Below are 17896 nucleotides of genomic sequence, written 5' to 3'. Positions count from 1 at the left end.
GTGCAGGAAAGAAAAAGTAACTATAGTACACAGTTCTCTTCTGCTGTAAGTAGTAGTCTATATAGTCATAAATAAAATGCTGAATTTCTGTCTAATCAAAAAAAAAAGATACAACTATTTGAAGCGTGGGAGAGGTGGGAAGTATATGGGGTAGGAGACAGAAGGGAGAGCTGTGTGTGTGAAAGTATAATCTTGATCTTCTGTGGTGGGAAGTCAGTGGATGATGCCGAAAACTTTGAATCCAAGAAAAAGCAATGTAGGGGTGTTATTTGGAGACCTGTAGGTAAATACTGAGAATCAGCTGAAAATTCTAAATGATTGCCTCTAAGTAAAAAGAAACTTGAGGGCAGGATAGCGAACTGCTGTTTTCATAACAGAAGTTGTAGAACTAGCTGGCTGTTTACGCTTTCTTTTTCAAAAAAAAAATTTTAAGGTTTAAAAATAATACAGATGCAGCTATGCACAACAACGTGGGTGAATCTCACAAACATGACGTTGAGTGAAACAAGCCAGACACAGAAGATTTCATTTATGAAATGTATAAAAGCAGACCAGAGTAACCTATGGTGTTAAACCATGGTAGTGACCACCTCTGGCGGGCGGTGGCTTGGGAGGAGGGAGGTGGCCAGTGCGGGAAGGGGGCCACGGAAGAGCCCCGGTGATGCCCTCCCTGGCTGCTGTTTCCTTGGGTGTTCACTCTGAAAATGCGTCAAGCTGTGAACATTTGTGGTTTACTTTCTTTATGTAGGTTATACTTAATAGAACTTATCCCCCAAATAATAATACAGGTAATTGCACTTCACGTGGACATGTCAGTATTCACTGAGGTGCCTGCAACAACTTTACAAGTATTTGACTCCATGGGAAAGTAATGTGCAGAAAATTTTATTCATTTGTTACTTTTTGACATATTCTAGAACAGACTGACAGTGAAGCCTGCATTTGGTTTCTGACAGTTTTTATGGTAACATCTGGTTATCATTTAATATTAAATTACTAAAGGCCATGTCGAAACGACAGACGAAAGAGTGGGCCAAATCCTGCATGTGGCCTGTTTTTGTATGTTTTTGAGCTAAAAAAGTTTTTTCATTTTAAAGTGGTGTTTAAAAAAAAAAATGGGAGAAGAAAATTCAAGAGAAACTATACATGGCCTACAGAGCTTGAAATATTTACCGCCTAGCCCTTTACAGAAAAATTTGCCAGCCCTAGTGCTAGAACACAAGAAAATGTTATCCTAGGAGAAAGAAGCCATGAAAGTTCTAACAAAAGGCAATGCAGGTTTTTAAAAACAACAGCTTCTGGAAATGGCTAAAGTAGTATGTTTTTTAAGCTGCAGTTTTGGTAAGGTGGCTAGATTAGTACAAAGGAGTCCCTCGAACCTGGTCAAGTTTGATTTGTTCTGTCTGTTGCAGGTTGTAGGTGGCCTCGATATTCACAAAAAGATGGTGGTAGACGTGTGACTCTTCTGTAAAGAGTACCACCCAACACTTTTGCTTTCTTCTCCATCTCTGAAGATCTGCTCAAGACGTCCAGCAATGCTCTCTGTGTATTTAAATGGAAGTATTTTTCTCTGTGAAGCCACATTTTCCAACATGAGCCTCATGAAGCCAACTAAGTGTTATTGAACTCTTATTCTCTCAATAACTCAGTGTAGCACTTTAAAGCTGAAGGACAGCAGCATGAAAAGAGCATATCAATGTGGTGAAGAAAGGGAAGGGGTTGGCTTTTTAATTTATTTTTCTTCATCTTTTATAACAAGAAAGTATCTATATATACATATGTAAATATTTATATATAGATATATGTAGCTTTCTATATGTGTAGTAGGTTGGCTTTAATTTAATATACTTGATTCAGAAACAAAATGATAGAGTACAAAAGTGCCAAGCAGAACATTCGACATCCTCACTTTTATTTCACACAGTTTTATATATAGATTGAAGATTGTACGATTTGAGCCGGGTGTTAGGCCAGCTATTTTCCTTTTCCTGCTCTTTCTCTTTTGAGAGATTGACAAAGCATTTGTTAACATCTTATTCTTTACCTTGATGACATTTTTGTAACAGAGGAGTTTGTAACTTTACTTACACCTATGATATGTTTCCAGGGACTGTGTCTCGTTGCTGTGCAGCTTTGACGACACCTGTGCTTGAGCAGAAAGTATAGTTCAGGGCTGCTGCTCTCGTGTTCACATAGTAACAGCACAGAGCTTACGGCCGCCTCACTCTGTTACTTCATGACTAGGAGCCTTTGCATTCATTAGATGTCCCTGAGTAAGTGTCAGTTTGTTGTGATTTTATTCATAAAGGACAGAAGCGATCTGAGGCAATCCTGATTTATCTCGGGCATGACTTATTGAAGAGTTCCTGAAATAATCATGTTAACTGCTTAGGATATCCGTTTATTTGTTTCATTACATGGGTGGTAAATTGTCATTAAACTTACGTTTAAACCATAAATTTCCTTTCTCTGTTTCAAAAGACTTGCAGCTGATCTAAAACTGGTGATATTTAATGTGCATGTGTGTATCTATACACCCACATATACTTATTTATGACTTACATGGGAGAAACCTTACTAATCTATATGCCACAGAAGAGCAAAATTATATCCAAATTTATACCTCTTAAATTTCTTTACCACAAGGCATAGAGAGTGCATGATGGTGTTCTTGATTTGCCCACATATGTAACAGGTAACTTAATAAATTTGTGTGATATAAAAGTAGTGTACCATGTTCCACCACTTGATATTATCCCTTCCCTTTTCTGCAAAGGTACTATTGGCTGGAAGAAGACATTCTGGTTAGCTTTGTAGGACTGTAGTCTTTCCCTATATCGTTTTTCTAGAAAACTGGTTTTATAATCATGAGTGGGAAAAGGCAGGTTGAATCAAGAGGAAAGAATCTTAATTTGGGCACACCCGCCTGCCATCGCTGTTCCTTCAACTGAGTGCTGCACGCCATGGGCTCTGTCTGTGAGAGAAATCCCGGTGCTTGGTGTCCTTGCATGACATGGAGTTTTGCATGTAGATCGATTTAAAATATGTACCTCTTGTTTACATAATTTGCATAATTTTAAAACATAATGTTGCCAAACTTTGGAAATGTTAATGTTCAAACTGAAAATCTCCACTACATGTAACTTTCTTTCTCTGGATCAGTACGTGGCTTATAATCCCAGCCAGTGGTTTGATCTGTTCCAGTGTCAACTGCCATGTGCTCTGCTTCACGGGGGGAACTAGTCTTTTGTGAATTTTTTGTACATAAGTATTTGTTACAAATATTTTAGCAAATGCTTTCTATTTCTCTTGCTTGTGCATATCTTGGCTGGCATTACAGAAAAATAGTGCAAACATTATTTCCTTACTGGGGACTGAGGGTTTTTTCTTTCTTTCTTTTTTTTTTTTTTTTTTTTTTTAGCGTGCGTGGGTTCGGGGGGGAGGGATGGTTTATGTTGAATGTTTAGTTTTTCTTCTGCATGAGACATCATGTTGTGGGATCTTTAGAAAACTTCATACTGTATGAATAAGAAAATAAAATATTTGAAACTTGATTGAGTGTATTCACAGTGGTCTTCAGGCTTTCCCAGCCATTGGATAGTCTTTTTTCATTCTTTCAGATTTTTAAAAAACTCTAGTAAGTTGACATTTGATCTTTGACTATGAGCCATAAGTAAGTCCGCTCTGTCACTGGGTGAAAACACAAGTCATCATAATGACCCGCAGAACCCGGTGTGTCACCCTTCCTCTGCTTCCAGCCTCCTTCGCCTCCGTGCTTCCCCAAGCCTTTGGCGTGCTTCCTCTGTGGGCCTGTGCACCGTCTCTTCCCCCTCAGGCTACCCACAGGGAATGCTTCCAAGGGTTTCAGCCGTGTCCTGGTTCAACAGGAACTCTCCTGGCCGCCATTTAAACACACTAATACACCTGATTCTCCTTTACCCCACTGTTTTCTTCCATAGCATTTAACCTCTTCTGACATGATTCACTTAAGCATTTTGTATTTGTCTTCCCCGGTTATGGAAATGACACGAATGAAAGCTCCCCAAGGGCAGGGATTTCTGTCCCTTGTTCACTGATAGACCTGGTTGTCTAGATTCTGCCTAGTTCTTAGTGTTTAATAAATACGTAATCAATGAATTAGGTAATAGGAGACACCTTGTTTCTACAGGTCGTGATGTTAAATTCTATCCACTACTTTCTCACTCTTCATAAAAGGTAAGCATTAGTATAATTTTGAGACTTTTATTCATTCAACAGCTCTGTAGGGTTCCTACGCCATGCCTGCGCTGTAATAAGCACTTGAGGTTCTTGTGACGGGAAATGATGTACCTGGCCCAGATGAATGATGGGCTCTTGGTGTTCTATACCCAAGACACCCATATTGTCAGGCATGCACTAGTTATGAGATACTATGCACTGGATTCCTTGGCTCTTTGAACTAGGAGTATAAGTTAGTTAGGCCTAAACCAATAGTTAACATTTTAAACCCTAGGTCTCCCTTTCTTTACCTAGTTCTAATGGTCTTAAGAGTAGAAAAGATGACAAAGTGAAACAGCAATGCACGGAATGGGAGAAAATATTTGTAAATCACGTATCTGCTAAGAGATTGCTATCTAGAATATGTAAAGGCTACGACTCAAAAACCACCTGATTAAAAAGTGGGCAAAAGGACGTGAATAGATATTTCTCCAGAAAGATAAGATACACAAATGGCCAACACCACACGAAAAGATGCTCAATATCACTAGTCATTATGGAGATGCAAATTAAAACAAGATACCACTTCATACCCATTCGCATTGCCATTAGCAAAATAAAAGTGTTGGTAAGGATATGAAGCAGCTGGAAGGCTTGTGCATTGCTGGTGTGGATATCAAATGGTGTAGTCATTGTGGAAAAATGGTATAATGGTTCCTCAAATTAAACACAGATTTACCATATGACCCAGCAATTCCACTTCAGGACACTTGCCCAAGAGACGTGGCAGTAGGGACTAGAAGAGGTGTTTGCACACGCATGTTCACAGCGGCATTATTCACAGTAGCCGAAACTTGAAAGCAGCCAAAACACCCATGACAGATGATGGATAATCAAAATGTGGTATACACATACAATGGGATGTTATTCAGCCATGAAAGGAAGGAAATTTTGACACATGCTGTAACACAGATGAACTTTGAAGACATGCTAAGAAAAAAGAGCCAGTCACAAAAGAACAAATACTGTATTTTTTATATAAGTTCCTGGAGTTGTCAGACTCAGAGAGACAGAAAGTAGAATGGTGGTTCCCAAGGGCCAGGAGGAGGGGGAAGTAGGGAGTTAGTGTTGAATGGGTACACTGTCAGATGGGGAAGATCAAAGTTCTGGAAATGGTGGATGATGGTTGCATGAGAACGTACTTAGTGTCACTGAGCTGTACAGTTCGAAATGGCTAGAATGGTGAATCATGTATATTTTACCACAGTTTAAAAGAAAGAGTAGACAAGGTGGTAGAAATCTTTCTGGATACTTTCCAGGACTTAGAAAGAAATGCTGTTCAAGCTCATATATGTCTTGAAACAATTTTTTTTTTGTTTTATAGAATGGATTTCTTTTTTTTTTTTTTGGCTGCACTGGGTCTTCGCTGCCGCACGCGGGCTTTCTCTAGTTGCGGCGAGCGGGGGCTACTCTTCGTTGCGGTGCGCAGGCTTCTCTTATTGCGGAGCACGGGCTCTAGGCGTGCTGGCTTCAGTAGTTGTGGCTCGCATGCTGCAGAGCACAGGCTCAGTAGTTGTGGCGCGCTGGCTTAGTTGCTGCGTGGCATGTGGGCTCTTCCCAGACCGGGGCTCGAACCGGTGTCCCCTGCATTGGCAGGCGGATTCTTAACCACTGCGCCACCAGGGAAGTCCTTGAAACAATTCTTAGTCTTCAAAAATTCCCACATGCTCAAAAATCGCTCATTAAATTAGCTCACATTTTAAGCTAAAGTCCACTGCCACTTCAACCTTTTACTAACCTTGGGCATTATAAATTTATCAGCTAACCAGATCAAATTAGCGAGTCCTTGCTCTCCCAAACCTCCTTCAAATTACTGGTGTCTTTGAAGATTACTGATTTCTTTCACCAAATGAGTAATTAACATTTGTATAATACAAGCATTTTGCAAGTTGTAGGATGGTTATGTACACTGTCACCGTGTACTCAATAATCTAACATTAAGCATGCTGTCCCATGGCTCTGGAATCAGGAAAATCAGGTCTCTTTCCCAGATGCTCGATGAACATGAGCTTTCTTCTGTAGATAGGATGAGAAATGGAGTCCAAATCTTCTGGAATGACTAGGAGGAAACACCAAGGTCTCTTCCCTTACCGGCCACTGAATATCTAAGAAAATACTCCTCTTTCATGCCCGTTCCCCAGCCAAGTAGCAATTAATATGTTAATAAACTGTTACATGATGTGTCCGAAATTGTACTAGATACTGAGAATCTAAAGATCAGAGGCTTTAGGGTGGGAGGCAGACACTAAAATAATCACAGGATAGCATGACAGATGCCATAGAAATATGGATAAGCATCGCTAAGGTTTTTGGTATTAGATTTCATGTCCAGGCCTTAGAGAAGAATTTGAAGAAGTGATTTGATCCAGGTCAAGATCAGCTCCCACTGCAGCTACCACTGTGATGCAGTCAGATTTATTACCTCTATTTTTTCTTCATTATTCCATTCCAGGAATTAGCTGTGTTTCCTCTCACATTTTGTTTCCCTTTCAAGCCCCAAGCACTGCTGATTCCCTGGGGGGTGGGGATGTTTGCCCAGGGAGAGGCCCAAAACTCAAGACGGTAAAAGTTCAGTATCCCAAATTTTAGCAACTGCCAAAGAAATTTATTTGCTCCTCTTATATTACTGATAGTTCTAACTATGTAAGAAATCTTCAAAAGGAAGTAAATGCAAACAATACCAAAAGATTACTTCACTTTAACATAGAAAACCCGTGTTTTTCCAATCAAAATTATGCTCTTTAAGAATCAACACAAAATGTTTATGGTTACGTAGTGATGGTTCATCTCAGCGAAGCGCTTTGGAAACCTGATTAAAATTGTGGACCCATTCCTTAGAAAAGTACACCCTAAGTACTCACAATTTTGCATATAACTTCCTGGACAAAGCGTGGGGGGTAGGCAAGTACCTCCTGAAGCCTTTGCAGGCTCCAGAATAAGACAGTCCCAACAAATTCCTTTTCAAAAGGATATGAGTAAAATGATATCAACATACACATACACTCTCCATGCTGTTGTGTTGCCAAAGGATTAAAAAATTACTGCTGGGACATTTCCAGCAATTTCCCACTGGATTCCCACTGTAATATTAAGTATATCTAATCCCAATGCAATGTACAAACTAGTTTGGGACAGTGACACATGTAACTAATAGAAAGCTTAATAGCAATACTTAAAAACAACACTTTTTCTAGTTCTTACATGTACTTTCTAATACTCCTATCATTAAGGTTTAAAGTTCTGGTCAAGGGTTGTAGAGATGTACAAGAGAATAACATCCCACAGTTTAATGAAGTGGGTTCCTTTCATTTAAAAAATGCATAATATAAATCAGAACATTTAGGCAGACACCTGTTAAAACAATCTATTACATTTGCAGAATATAGTAGTTTTCTTAGGGGTAGAAATATTCTTTTATCATATTTCACCTTTACTACTTAGAAGAAGTATACCCAAACACTGGTAAGGTCTGACTGCTTTCATTAAACACTTACTTAAAAAATAAAACTCTTTCCTCACATCAACCTTGTGATGTAGTCTTTAATTTTACAAACTGCAAAAATAGGTACAAATATTAGCCTTCCTTGGTTCACAGAGTATATCCAAACTGCTGCTTATGACCTGGATCTAAAATATTCACACACCATCCAGTATTAAGGGTCACAAGTCAGAGAGGTTTTCTGAGATAATTCTTTTATTACAACTCATAGAGAAGAAATAACTTTTTATAAATTTATAAACAAAAAATTAGAAGCTAATATAGAACTGTTTTTTTAAATGTTTCCCTCCAAATGAGAGGATTATAAACTATGCAAATCTACATGTGATTTAAAATGGAAAAAATAAATTATACTTAATGTGCTAGTATAAATAATGGTATCCATGACTGAAAAGTTCTTCACATGGTGTCTGGTGACCACTTGTAGAGGGGAAAGGCTTTTTCTCTAGAGTTCAAAGACAAGATGAGAAGTCTCTGATTTGAAATCAGAATCGGTCTGCCACTCTGCTAGCCACAGCACGAATATTGCCATAAACCTTTGATGGAGGATTTCCTGCAGGAGAAAATAAAAAAGCTTATCCACACGTATACATATAGATGCTACATGGAAAATGGTCTGCAACTCTACAAAGGACAGGGACATTTTCCATTGGATCTACCTTAAATTAACAAAAGAACCATAAAGGAAACCACATAAATATTCTCCAAAGAACATTTTAAATCCTAACAGCCAAAGACACCGAGTTGTCAAAATGTTTCGAAAAGCAGCCAGTCAGACCTGGGCACAACTGACCTGGGCACCGCGGTGAATCCCACACATTTCCCGAGCGAGCGCTACAACCCACGGCTCTGACCGCAAGTGCCTGTACTTCGTGGTTTGAAAATGGGACTAAGTAGGTCAATTAAGATGACTGATGCTACTCAGCAGCTCCCTTTCGGCTGAACCTACAACAATGCTGCCTGCTATTCTGGAAGGGCTCCCTACTGCGCCTCATCAGGGGACGCAGCGATGAGGTAAGCAATGTAATCCAATAAACCCTTTCTCTCGGGTTTGCAGATGGAATCCAAGCAAAAATATTCCTGCTTTCTCTCTGGGCCCACATTTGCCAACCCCCAAGCAAGTTTCTGCTTGCTACCTTTATCATCACCCTGACCCTAAAGAGATCTGCAAATGTGATCTGAGTTCCTCAATTCCCTGTTCTTTTCTTTCAGAGAAAACACCATAGGAAGAAACTGCTGTTACCCAGGATGAGGTTGCAGAGGGCAGTTCTTGCCATCTTGATGTTTTGGAAAGAACCGAGGATGTGAACTTTCCTGCAAGAGATAAAGTGAGACAGGTCAGCAACAAAAAGCATTTCCTTCACTAAGTCCCATGATCCAGAAACTCTGGAAACTCATGATAGATACAGATGCCTAAAGAAAGGTGGTGGTGATGGTTGCACAACTCTGTAAGTATACTGAAAACCACTCTGAAGGGGAATGATAAGTGCATTAGATCCCAGTAAAAAATTATGAGGGAAAGACATGAAAAATTAAAAAACAAAACTCAGTTCTTTAAGACGCTTGGTGAATAATGGCTCCTATCCACTGAGTGCTCTCCAATACGCTAGGGCTTTACATACATGTTCTCATTTCATCCTCGCATGAGCTTTATCAGGCAGAAGTTACTCCCACTTTACATATGAGGAAAACAAGTTCGTGAGAAATCAAAACACCTGTCCGAGATGACACACTGGCAGAGCTGGGAATATTAAAGTACCCAGATGCAGGTAATACCGTACTTAGCTAAAACATATTTGTATTTTAACTGCAAAGCTTTCTAAAGATTATTTAGGGACTTCCCTGGTGGCGCAGTGGTTAAGAATCCGCGTGCCAATTCAGGGGACATGGGTTCGATCCCTGGCCCGGGACGATCCCACATGCCCCAGAGCAACTAAGTCCATGAGCCGCAACTACTGAGTCTGCGCTCTAGAGCCCGCATGCCACAACTACTGAGCCCGCGTGCCACAACTACTGAGCCCGCGTGCCACAACTACTGAAGCCCGCGTGCCTAGAGCCCGTGCTCCGCAACAAGAGAAGCCACCGCAATGAGAAGCCCACTCGCTGCAACTAGAGAAAGCCTGCGTGCAGCAACGAAGACCCAACACAGCCAAATATAAATAAATAAAAATACATTAAAACAAAAAAAAAAGATTTGAGATTCTTTAAATTTCTTCACTACTCTCTGAAGATCATCCAGACCTTTTTAATGGGCATTCCTTGCCAAATGGTTCAAATCAGACTGACAATATAGCATTTTGCTTTTCTGAGCCCATCTTCCAAAATATCAGTAAACTTAGTAAACTGACACCAAAATCTTCAGGGGGGGGACGTCAAACAGAACCGTCTCCCTTCCACAGGCTCAGGCATTTCTGAAATTGGGGTAAAAATGAGGCTAAAAACAAGAGAATTAGTTAAAGTCTGTTCAGGATGATCCCCAGGTTTCCTTCCCCACTCCGGGCAACCAGACAACCACCCTACTACCCCTCTGTAACTCTGGTAAAATTAAGGGGTGGGGCTGCTCACTGCCGAAGGTGAAGACCTGGCGTCTGGACCAGGGGCACCAGGCACAGTGGAAGCCAGGAGCACCATGACGAAAACAGGGGCAATGTCAAGCAAACGTCTGCGCAATGAGCGGTGAGACTTCCAACTGTCTTCCGTAACTGGGCTCCAAGAGTCTGTCAGCAGAGAGACTGGAGAATGCTTCTCTGGGGAACCTGGCCTGCTCAATGGGAACGACTAAAGATACTGACATCAGGGCTTCCCCAAAGAAACAGCCTGGCAATCATCCTAAGTGAAGCCTACAGGCCACCAGCCCCCCACCCCTAGCCCACCCGCAAGCATCCCGAGCCCAGGTTTCTAGTCTGCTCCTTATGGCCCCACTCTTAATATATGACGCCCACACTGAGGAACCAGAATCCGAGGAAAGCATCCAGTGCAAAAGAGTAGAAGGCACAACCAGCAAGCGGAATAAAGCAGTACAGAAACAGAAACTGCAGGGAGAAAAGAAGAAAAACAAACCAAGAAAACCCCAAAACCGGTGAGATTAGAAAAGCAGTTTTCAGGCACTCATGAATCAACAACAGGATGTTAAGAAAACTGAATAGAAGGATTAGAAGATGAAGTTGCAGGAAGGAATTCTGAATGAGAATGATTTACAACAGATTTGTATGCTCGGCCAGAATAGAAGGCATCTTCCCAACCAGGTCTCACAAAATGTCCTTCCTGTGCTAAGCGAGCTCCAGGACTACCTACGCCACCAAAACAAGGAGGACGCAGGACAAAGAATCCAAGAACCGAGGAATTCAAACACCAGAGGGGCAATGGTGAAAGAAGGAGCCGGGATGGCAGCTGTGTGCCAGGCAGAGGGTAGCAGTGCTTCTGGAACAGAAGGCTCCAGGAGAGATTTCTAAAATGTCTGATGCATCTGAGTCCACCAAGCGGAGATACAGACAATGTATGGCTTTCTATTCAATTAGTACGCTGAAATGTTGAGAAAGCACACAGAAACATAAGAATTATTTCTTCACGTGACAACAAAGTTGCAGAGGACAGATAAAGTAACCACAGTACACCACCTGGCTCAGCTGTTAATACCCTGAGCACCGATTTCATGCTCAGGTAACACTGAGCTTGAGTCGAACCAAACCCACAGTGTAGAGGGAGGGGCAAGCAAACGGGACCGCTGGAAAGGTTGAGCATGCGGGCGGAGGTGGGGAAGTCCAAAAGAGAAATCTTCATCTTTCACAGGAGAAAAGCAACAGTGAATCTGAGGGGAAAAAATTAAGCTGCTATACAAAGATATTTGGAAAGACAGAGGAAAAATAACTTTTACAAATTAGCTAGCTGAACTTGAAGACTTGAAATTTCCTCCCTCAGAGGAGGGGGAAATGGAAGCAGACAGGAGGAATTTTTTTAAAGTATGTGTATGTGTAACTTCGATAAAAACAAAATTCTGTGAAGTACAGCATGAAAGATGAGGAGGTACAGAAAGAAGCAAGGATACATACAGCGTGAGTAGTTTTGTTGCTAAAACAACCAAAGCAATGGGGCAGTAGTTGGAATGGCATACAGGTCTCAGGACACATAGGCAACATTCTTTCCCATTCGATATCCTGAATGTATCTGGAACAAATGGTTTTCAGTTTCATATTTTGTTCACATCCTACTGTGAACTTTGCCAGGTTTTCAGCAACTCATCAAAAATAACATTTATGGGTGCATAACAGTCCATCTTATGGCTGTATCACAACTAATATAAACTGTTGAACATGTGGATTCCAATTAGCCTATTTATAGCAAAAACTGCAAGACAGTACGTTTCTTTGCCAGTACTTGGCACTGAAAAAAACCTACTACTAACCCCCAACAAAATGGAGAAACTGGAAACAACATGCTAATTAAAAGAAGCCATGTAACAAAGACTACGTATTGTGTATTTCCACCTATATGAATTTCGAGAAAAGGCAAAACCATAGTGACAGAAAGGAGATGAGTGATTGCCTGGGAATTGGGAGGGGCTGAAAAGATGCACAAGGAACTTTTGGGGTGATGGAAATGAGCGCGGTGGGATCACAGGACTGCAGAGTATTTGCCAAAAACCCATGGAATTATATACCTAAAACAGGTGACTTTAATTGTATGTAAACCATACTGTAATATAGCTGTTTAAAAAATTAGTTCAATGAGTACATTTTAAGTTAACCCTTAGAAATACACTGATACATTTATAAATTATAAACTTAATATGATGTGTTAACCATAACTGGACTAGCAAATCACTTACATTTTAAAATTTCTAAACTAACAAAAACTTTTAGGGCTGTTTATGATATTTTAAAGTGTGGTAAACATTTCAATTTTTGAAATTTCTAGTTCAAAAGAGCTTTTCCCAAGGCTCCGTGGTCCCAACTCCAGGCTCAAGTCATAAAAGGTCAAAATTATAACACACCTGTCTTCAGGTAAACAGAGCCACCAATGTAGTGTTAATAGTTTTCTATTTACAGTATGAAAAATAGTCTAAAATTCAGATTGGAAAATAATGGTGAGCCCCTTGGTTCAGAGCAAAGATGAGATGATTTTAAATAAAATTACTTCTGGATTTAGCAGTAGGCAGGTCCCTGCTCCTCTCAGTCAACTGCTTCGTTTCCCAACTTCACGGCATTATATAATCTCTGTGCCATCTGCCAGTAACCCCAAGCTGGCAACAGAGCGGCTTCAACCTCCGGCAGGGAAGGGTAATCCCAGCTTGACTTCCTGCACCTTTATTTTAAGCCTGTATCATCTTATTGATGTTCACATATAACTGCTCTCTAGTTTTTCCCACAATGTGCAATGCTCACCTTCCTTTTATGAAAGGCCTTTACATATACGTGCATGTGTGTGTATATACATTTATGTTTTTCTTTTTTAAAGGCAAGCCTCATGATGGCATTCAACACACTCCTTGCTCTCCTCTACTGATTTAATAGATTCTCCTGAGATACTATTTCAATCTTCACCTGTCATATAATTTCTTTTAACAGTGATTCTAAACATTTCCTTCATTACTAATTGAGAAAAAAGCTATAATATCTAAGATTTTCTCAACTAAATCTGTTTTCAAAGTAGGTAACTATTCATCCAGAACCATATCCTGACAAAGATTTAGTGTCAACGTTATACGTTAAATACAATCTTTATCACTTCTTGAAACCAGCAAACGATGAACTATAAATTATGACAATAATTTTCTCAAGATCACATACTTACACATCAGCTAAAACTATCCGCGTCCGTGTCACGTTCTCGATGGTGAATTTGGTTTTTCCTCCTTTGCCAGCGATTCTTCCTATTGCCCTCGACAGGTGGTCTCCCTTTAAGGGCTTAACTAAATGAGAAAAGCAAGACCTCAGGAGGGAAGCCATCCCAGCATCACCCACTTCCATGGGAAGTTTAATCATTAGCCAAATTTCCCTACTGAAAGACACAAAACACGCATTTTTGAAAAAGCTGCTAATAATGCAACTCAACTGATGTGACTGGAAAGCTGAGACTCAGGTACAAGACAAAGCAATACAAAAGTACCACCCAGTAGTTCATGTGAAAAAACCACCATACACTCACCATCTGTAATTTCAAAAGACTCTAGGAAGAGGTCATCCAACCTAATGAGGGCAAGTGCATCCTACAATACAGAAATGCATACTGTGAAGCTCTTCCATTCAGGTACCTGCGAATGAGTGTTAAGCTAACTCTCATAAATTGTAGAACTACAACACTCAAATTAAAAAACAAAAAAAAAAAATGCCCAAATCCATCAAAACTGTCATATGGCGTATTTTCCGAGCCCCCATTTCAGATATCGTGAAATCACTCACCTCTACCTGAAACCCAAGAAGAAAGGCTTTCACAAAATCAGCTGCTTTTGTCAGAGCGCTAACATCTTTGGTTTCTTTACAAGTCTGTTTAAAAAAAAAAAAAAAAAAAAAAAGGTGGGGTAGGGAGCACAAATTATAGCTCGGAATGAAAAAGATAATATTCTAACAAACTACTAGGGTTGACCTTTCCAATTATTATAATTTCACCACCACCCTTCCCCAATATATTCTCTATGACCCAGTTTTTGGTGAGGTAAGTATCGTGTTTAATTTTCAAAACAAAACTTTGCTAACTCCAGAACTGGGCAGTGCCCCCTAAAGACTGTCAAATGACTGACTGTACTCCAAGGCTGATCTGACTCTGGAGTTACCAGCAAGATTCCTCCAATGGCTCCCATTCTGAAGGACCTCCATCCTCGGCCCATCTCCACCCAAGCTGGTCCTCTTCTCTTCTCCTTCAATGCAGTCTCCCTGGGAGTCCTGATCTAATCTCCTGACTTCAGCCATCATTCCTGTGCTGATGTTTCTTTCCCAAAGCAACAACTCTAGTACTAATTACCAAGAATGGTTTAAGCAGGGATCCTGCCCTCAAAGAGTTTATTCGATAATCACAGATATAGGTGCTAGTCATAAAATGCCCATCCCTGTAAATGATGTGTACTACAAAGGTGCTTGACACACTATAGCTCTAATCGTCATGTCAACCTAAATTTAAGTAAGATAAATAAGTTTATATTTGAGGAAACTCAAGTACCAAAAAGTGAAAAAATAAGATTTGAACACAGATCTGATTCCAAAACCATCATTTCTCCTCCCCCCCACAGACTCACAAATCGAGTTGAGGAGACCACGTATTTGACAAATTTGAAACATACAGGGCTGTGTAATGGCACATTTAAAACTAGACCCCAGTTGCAAATCTATATGTGACTTTAGGCAAGTCCCATGAATGCTCTAGGTCTTAAGTTTTCTCATCTGTAAAATAAGGAGGTTGGAATGGAAGAGTCCCTACTAGCATTAATGACTTTGGCCAAGAAACTCCTTGGCAAGTTTCCTCACATCTGTTAGATGGGGTATGTCATCTACCTCACAGGGCTGTCCTGAAGACCAAAATGATGTAGTGCCTGCCAAACACCACTATGTGTCTGGCACAAAGCAGTATCAACAAATGTCAGTGGAATCCAAATTGATGGTGCTGCAATTCATAAGACAGTTAAGCACAATAAACGTTTAGGCCCTGAAGACAAGATTGAAAAATGGACTGATGGTAAAGGAGAAAGAACTTGAGCTAGACTCTGAAAGATGATGAAACTGAGGAAGAAAAAGGGAGTAGGGAGGAGAGGGCCTTCAGAGAGCAAATCCATCCATAATGACGGACAGAAAAATGTTCAAAGAGATGGTGAGAGAACTTGGGAATGAGACTCCTACTTGAAAGGCAAATTCAGTCAAAAACTTTTATCTTTCAGAAATACTGAAGATACCAAGATATCAATAAAACCAGTGTGGTCTGAGAAAATTAATCTGGCTCTGGCGTAGAGGACAGAGTGGTGAAAGGAGGTTTAAAGCAATGAGGTAAAGGAAACTTATAAGCAAACAAGAGGTTTTGGCAGAAAGCCATAAAAACCTGAATGAAAGTGCCAATGGGAACAAAGAGGAATTCTACCGTCAAGTTCTGTATTTTAAACTTTGCCAACTATTTAGACCAGTGCCTCTTTGCTTTATTCCATTATTCTAGTCCTTCAAGAGAGATGAGTCTATACCAGTCCTGATAATGAATCGTTAAAAAGGAAGACATAATTACTTTTGGTCACTGATTTTGATACAAAATTGGCAGCCTGAAAAAAAACCCCTGGCTTCCCTGGTGGCGCAGTGGTTAGGAATCTGCCTGCCAGTGCAGGGGACAGGGGTTCGAGCCCTGGTCCGGGAAGATCCCACATGCCGCGGAGCAACTAAGCCCGTGAGCTACAACTACTGAGCCTGCGCTCTAGAGCCCACGAGCCATAACTACTGAGCCTGTGCGCCACAACTACTGAAGCCCACGTGCCTAGAGCCCATGCTCCCCAACAAGAGAAGCCACCACAGTGAGCAGCCCGCGCACCTCAACGAAGAGTAGCCCCCGCTCGTTGCAACTAGAGAAAGTCCGCACGCAGCAACGAAGACCCAACACAGCCAAAAATAAATAAATAAATAATTTTTAAAAAACCAAAAAAACCCGAAGTTTACTAATTTTATTTGTCTAACTCCTAGACTGACATCATGGAATGAACAAATGAATAAGTAAACACATTTATACATAATTTACACTTATTCTTAAAATAATACTTTTTTCAAAAAAATACCACTAAAATATATAGCACCTGTACTGCAGCAAATACTTTGGTTGCTTATTTAAATACTTCTGTTTATGGCAACCTCTTTACTAAGCCTTTTCTCAATTAAAACAGAACGTTATTAAAAGTCTTCTAAGACACAGCTGGTATTTTATTATGATCTCATCCCGAACTTATGAATTCAACTAATAATTGTGTTGTATGCAGATTCTGAAGGCATTTGAGAGGTTCAAACACTAAAATATATTAGAAAACTGGAAGAAAATCATTCAACAAAATAAGCCTCATTAAGGGAAGTCTATTCATGCTTTTTCATCCCCGTAGAAAAGAGAAACCGCAGTATATTTGAAAATGGTTAATATTATCCTCACCCTGATTTCTATATTCCTCGATTTCAAGTTAAAGCGTATCTGAAGTCCCAAATGCTCCACAATAGGAGTAAATATCTTCATCCAGTTCTCTTTTAAGGGAGTGTATCTGTTAGCTGGGACTGGAATTTTTCTGGTTTCTTCTTTCCCACCCTATGATACAAGAAAACACAACTCAGGAGTTGTCTGGAGAAATAGGGGGTGGGTGGAGACATGAAACAACAGCTGATTATCAAAAAGCCTCCTTTAACTGGACGAATTAAACATCAGGAGAGTCACCTCTCTAAGAGCTTCACGCCAGAAGAAGCTTCAACATCACCCAGAGGCCACCGTCCTGACCCGCCTCTGGCCCCTGCCCCGTTCCTGTCCTTTGGTCCCCGCCAGTACCAGAAACCCGTCCCCGGAGAGGGGCGGGAAGAAGGGCCTCTTGGCGGGCCGGGCCTCCTCGGTGTCCATGCGGGACGCGTCCCCGCCCTCCTCCGGCGCGGACAGCTGCTCAGCCTGCCGTTTCTTCGCCCGCCGGCTACCTTTTCGGGTGACCTGGGTGAAGCCGGCCTCGGCCAAGGGACTCTGTGCCTCCATCTCGGTTTGCATTCTCAAGAAACTCCAGCGCCAGCGGAAGCTTGAGGCTGGAACACGTGCGGGGCTGTACGGCGCAGGCGCGCCTCGCAGGACCCAGCCTTCGCCGACCAGCCCTAGGGCTCCGCCCCCTTTCCTAAGAAGTCCCATTCAGGGGACCTGAAGCAGGAGTTTGTATGTGTTTGTTGGGGAGGGGGAAGGGCTGTCCTAAAATATGACTGATTCTTATGGTCACCCTCTGCCCTGCCGCTCGCAGCCAAAACGTTTTGTAATCTCTAACCTGTATATGTAAGAAAGGTAAAAGGTAAATGCATAAACAAGTCTGTTGTTGGTGAAGAAAAATCTTCTGTGCCTTCAGTAGAGCATCCGGCATTATCTGAGACACCTAAAACCAACTTGCTAGGGCGTCTGGGGGCGCGTACGGCAAGCGGGAGGGACAAACTACCCTTGACGTTTGGAGTCTGG

At 41.1% G+C, this 17896-nt stretch overlaps 2 protein-coding genes across 2 annotated transcripts in view; one reads left to right on the top strand and one right to left on the bottom strand.

Moving 5' to 3' along the window:
• PPP3R1 (protein phosphatase 3 regulatory subunit B, alpha) overlaps nt 1-3420 on the top strand; it is a 57045-nt gene extending 53625 nt beyond the window's left edge. The window contains exon 6 of the mRNA XM_061210575.1: nt 1413-3420. Coding sequence (XP_061066558.1) covers nt 1413-1460 — 48 coding nt within the window. The 3' untranslated portion in view covers nt 1461-3420. The remainder of the gene's footprint in view (nt 1-1412) is intronic.
• A 4509-nt stretch (nt 3421-7929) lies between these two features.
• PNO1 (partner of NOB1 homolog) lies at nt 7930-17500 on the bottom strand. The gene is made up of 7 exons (XM_061210574.1): nt 17240-17500; nt 16856-17005; nt 14155-14238; nt 13901-13961; nt 13547-13664; nt 9000-9070; nt 7930-8309 (listed from the first exon to the last, which is right to left on the bottom strand). Exons 1-7 carry the CDS (start codon nt 17444-17446, stop codon nt 8242-8244), a joined length of 759 nt encoding a protein of 252 aa, XP_061066557.1. The 5' UTR covers nt 17447-17500; the 3' UTR covers nt 7930-8241.
• Nucleotides 17501-17896: the final 396 nt, after the last annotated feature.

The sequence above is a fragment of the Eubalaena glacialis genome, chromosome 14 (assembly GCF_028564815.1).
Source record: "Eubalaena glacialis isolate mEubGla1 chromosome 14, mEubGla1.1.hap2.+ XY, whole genome shotgun sequence".
Lineage (NCBI taxonomy): Eukaryota > Metazoa > Chordata > Mammalia > Artiodactyla > Balaenidae > Eubalaena > Eubalaena glacialis.
This window is presented reverse-complemented; position numbering and strand designations above follow the sequence as displayed.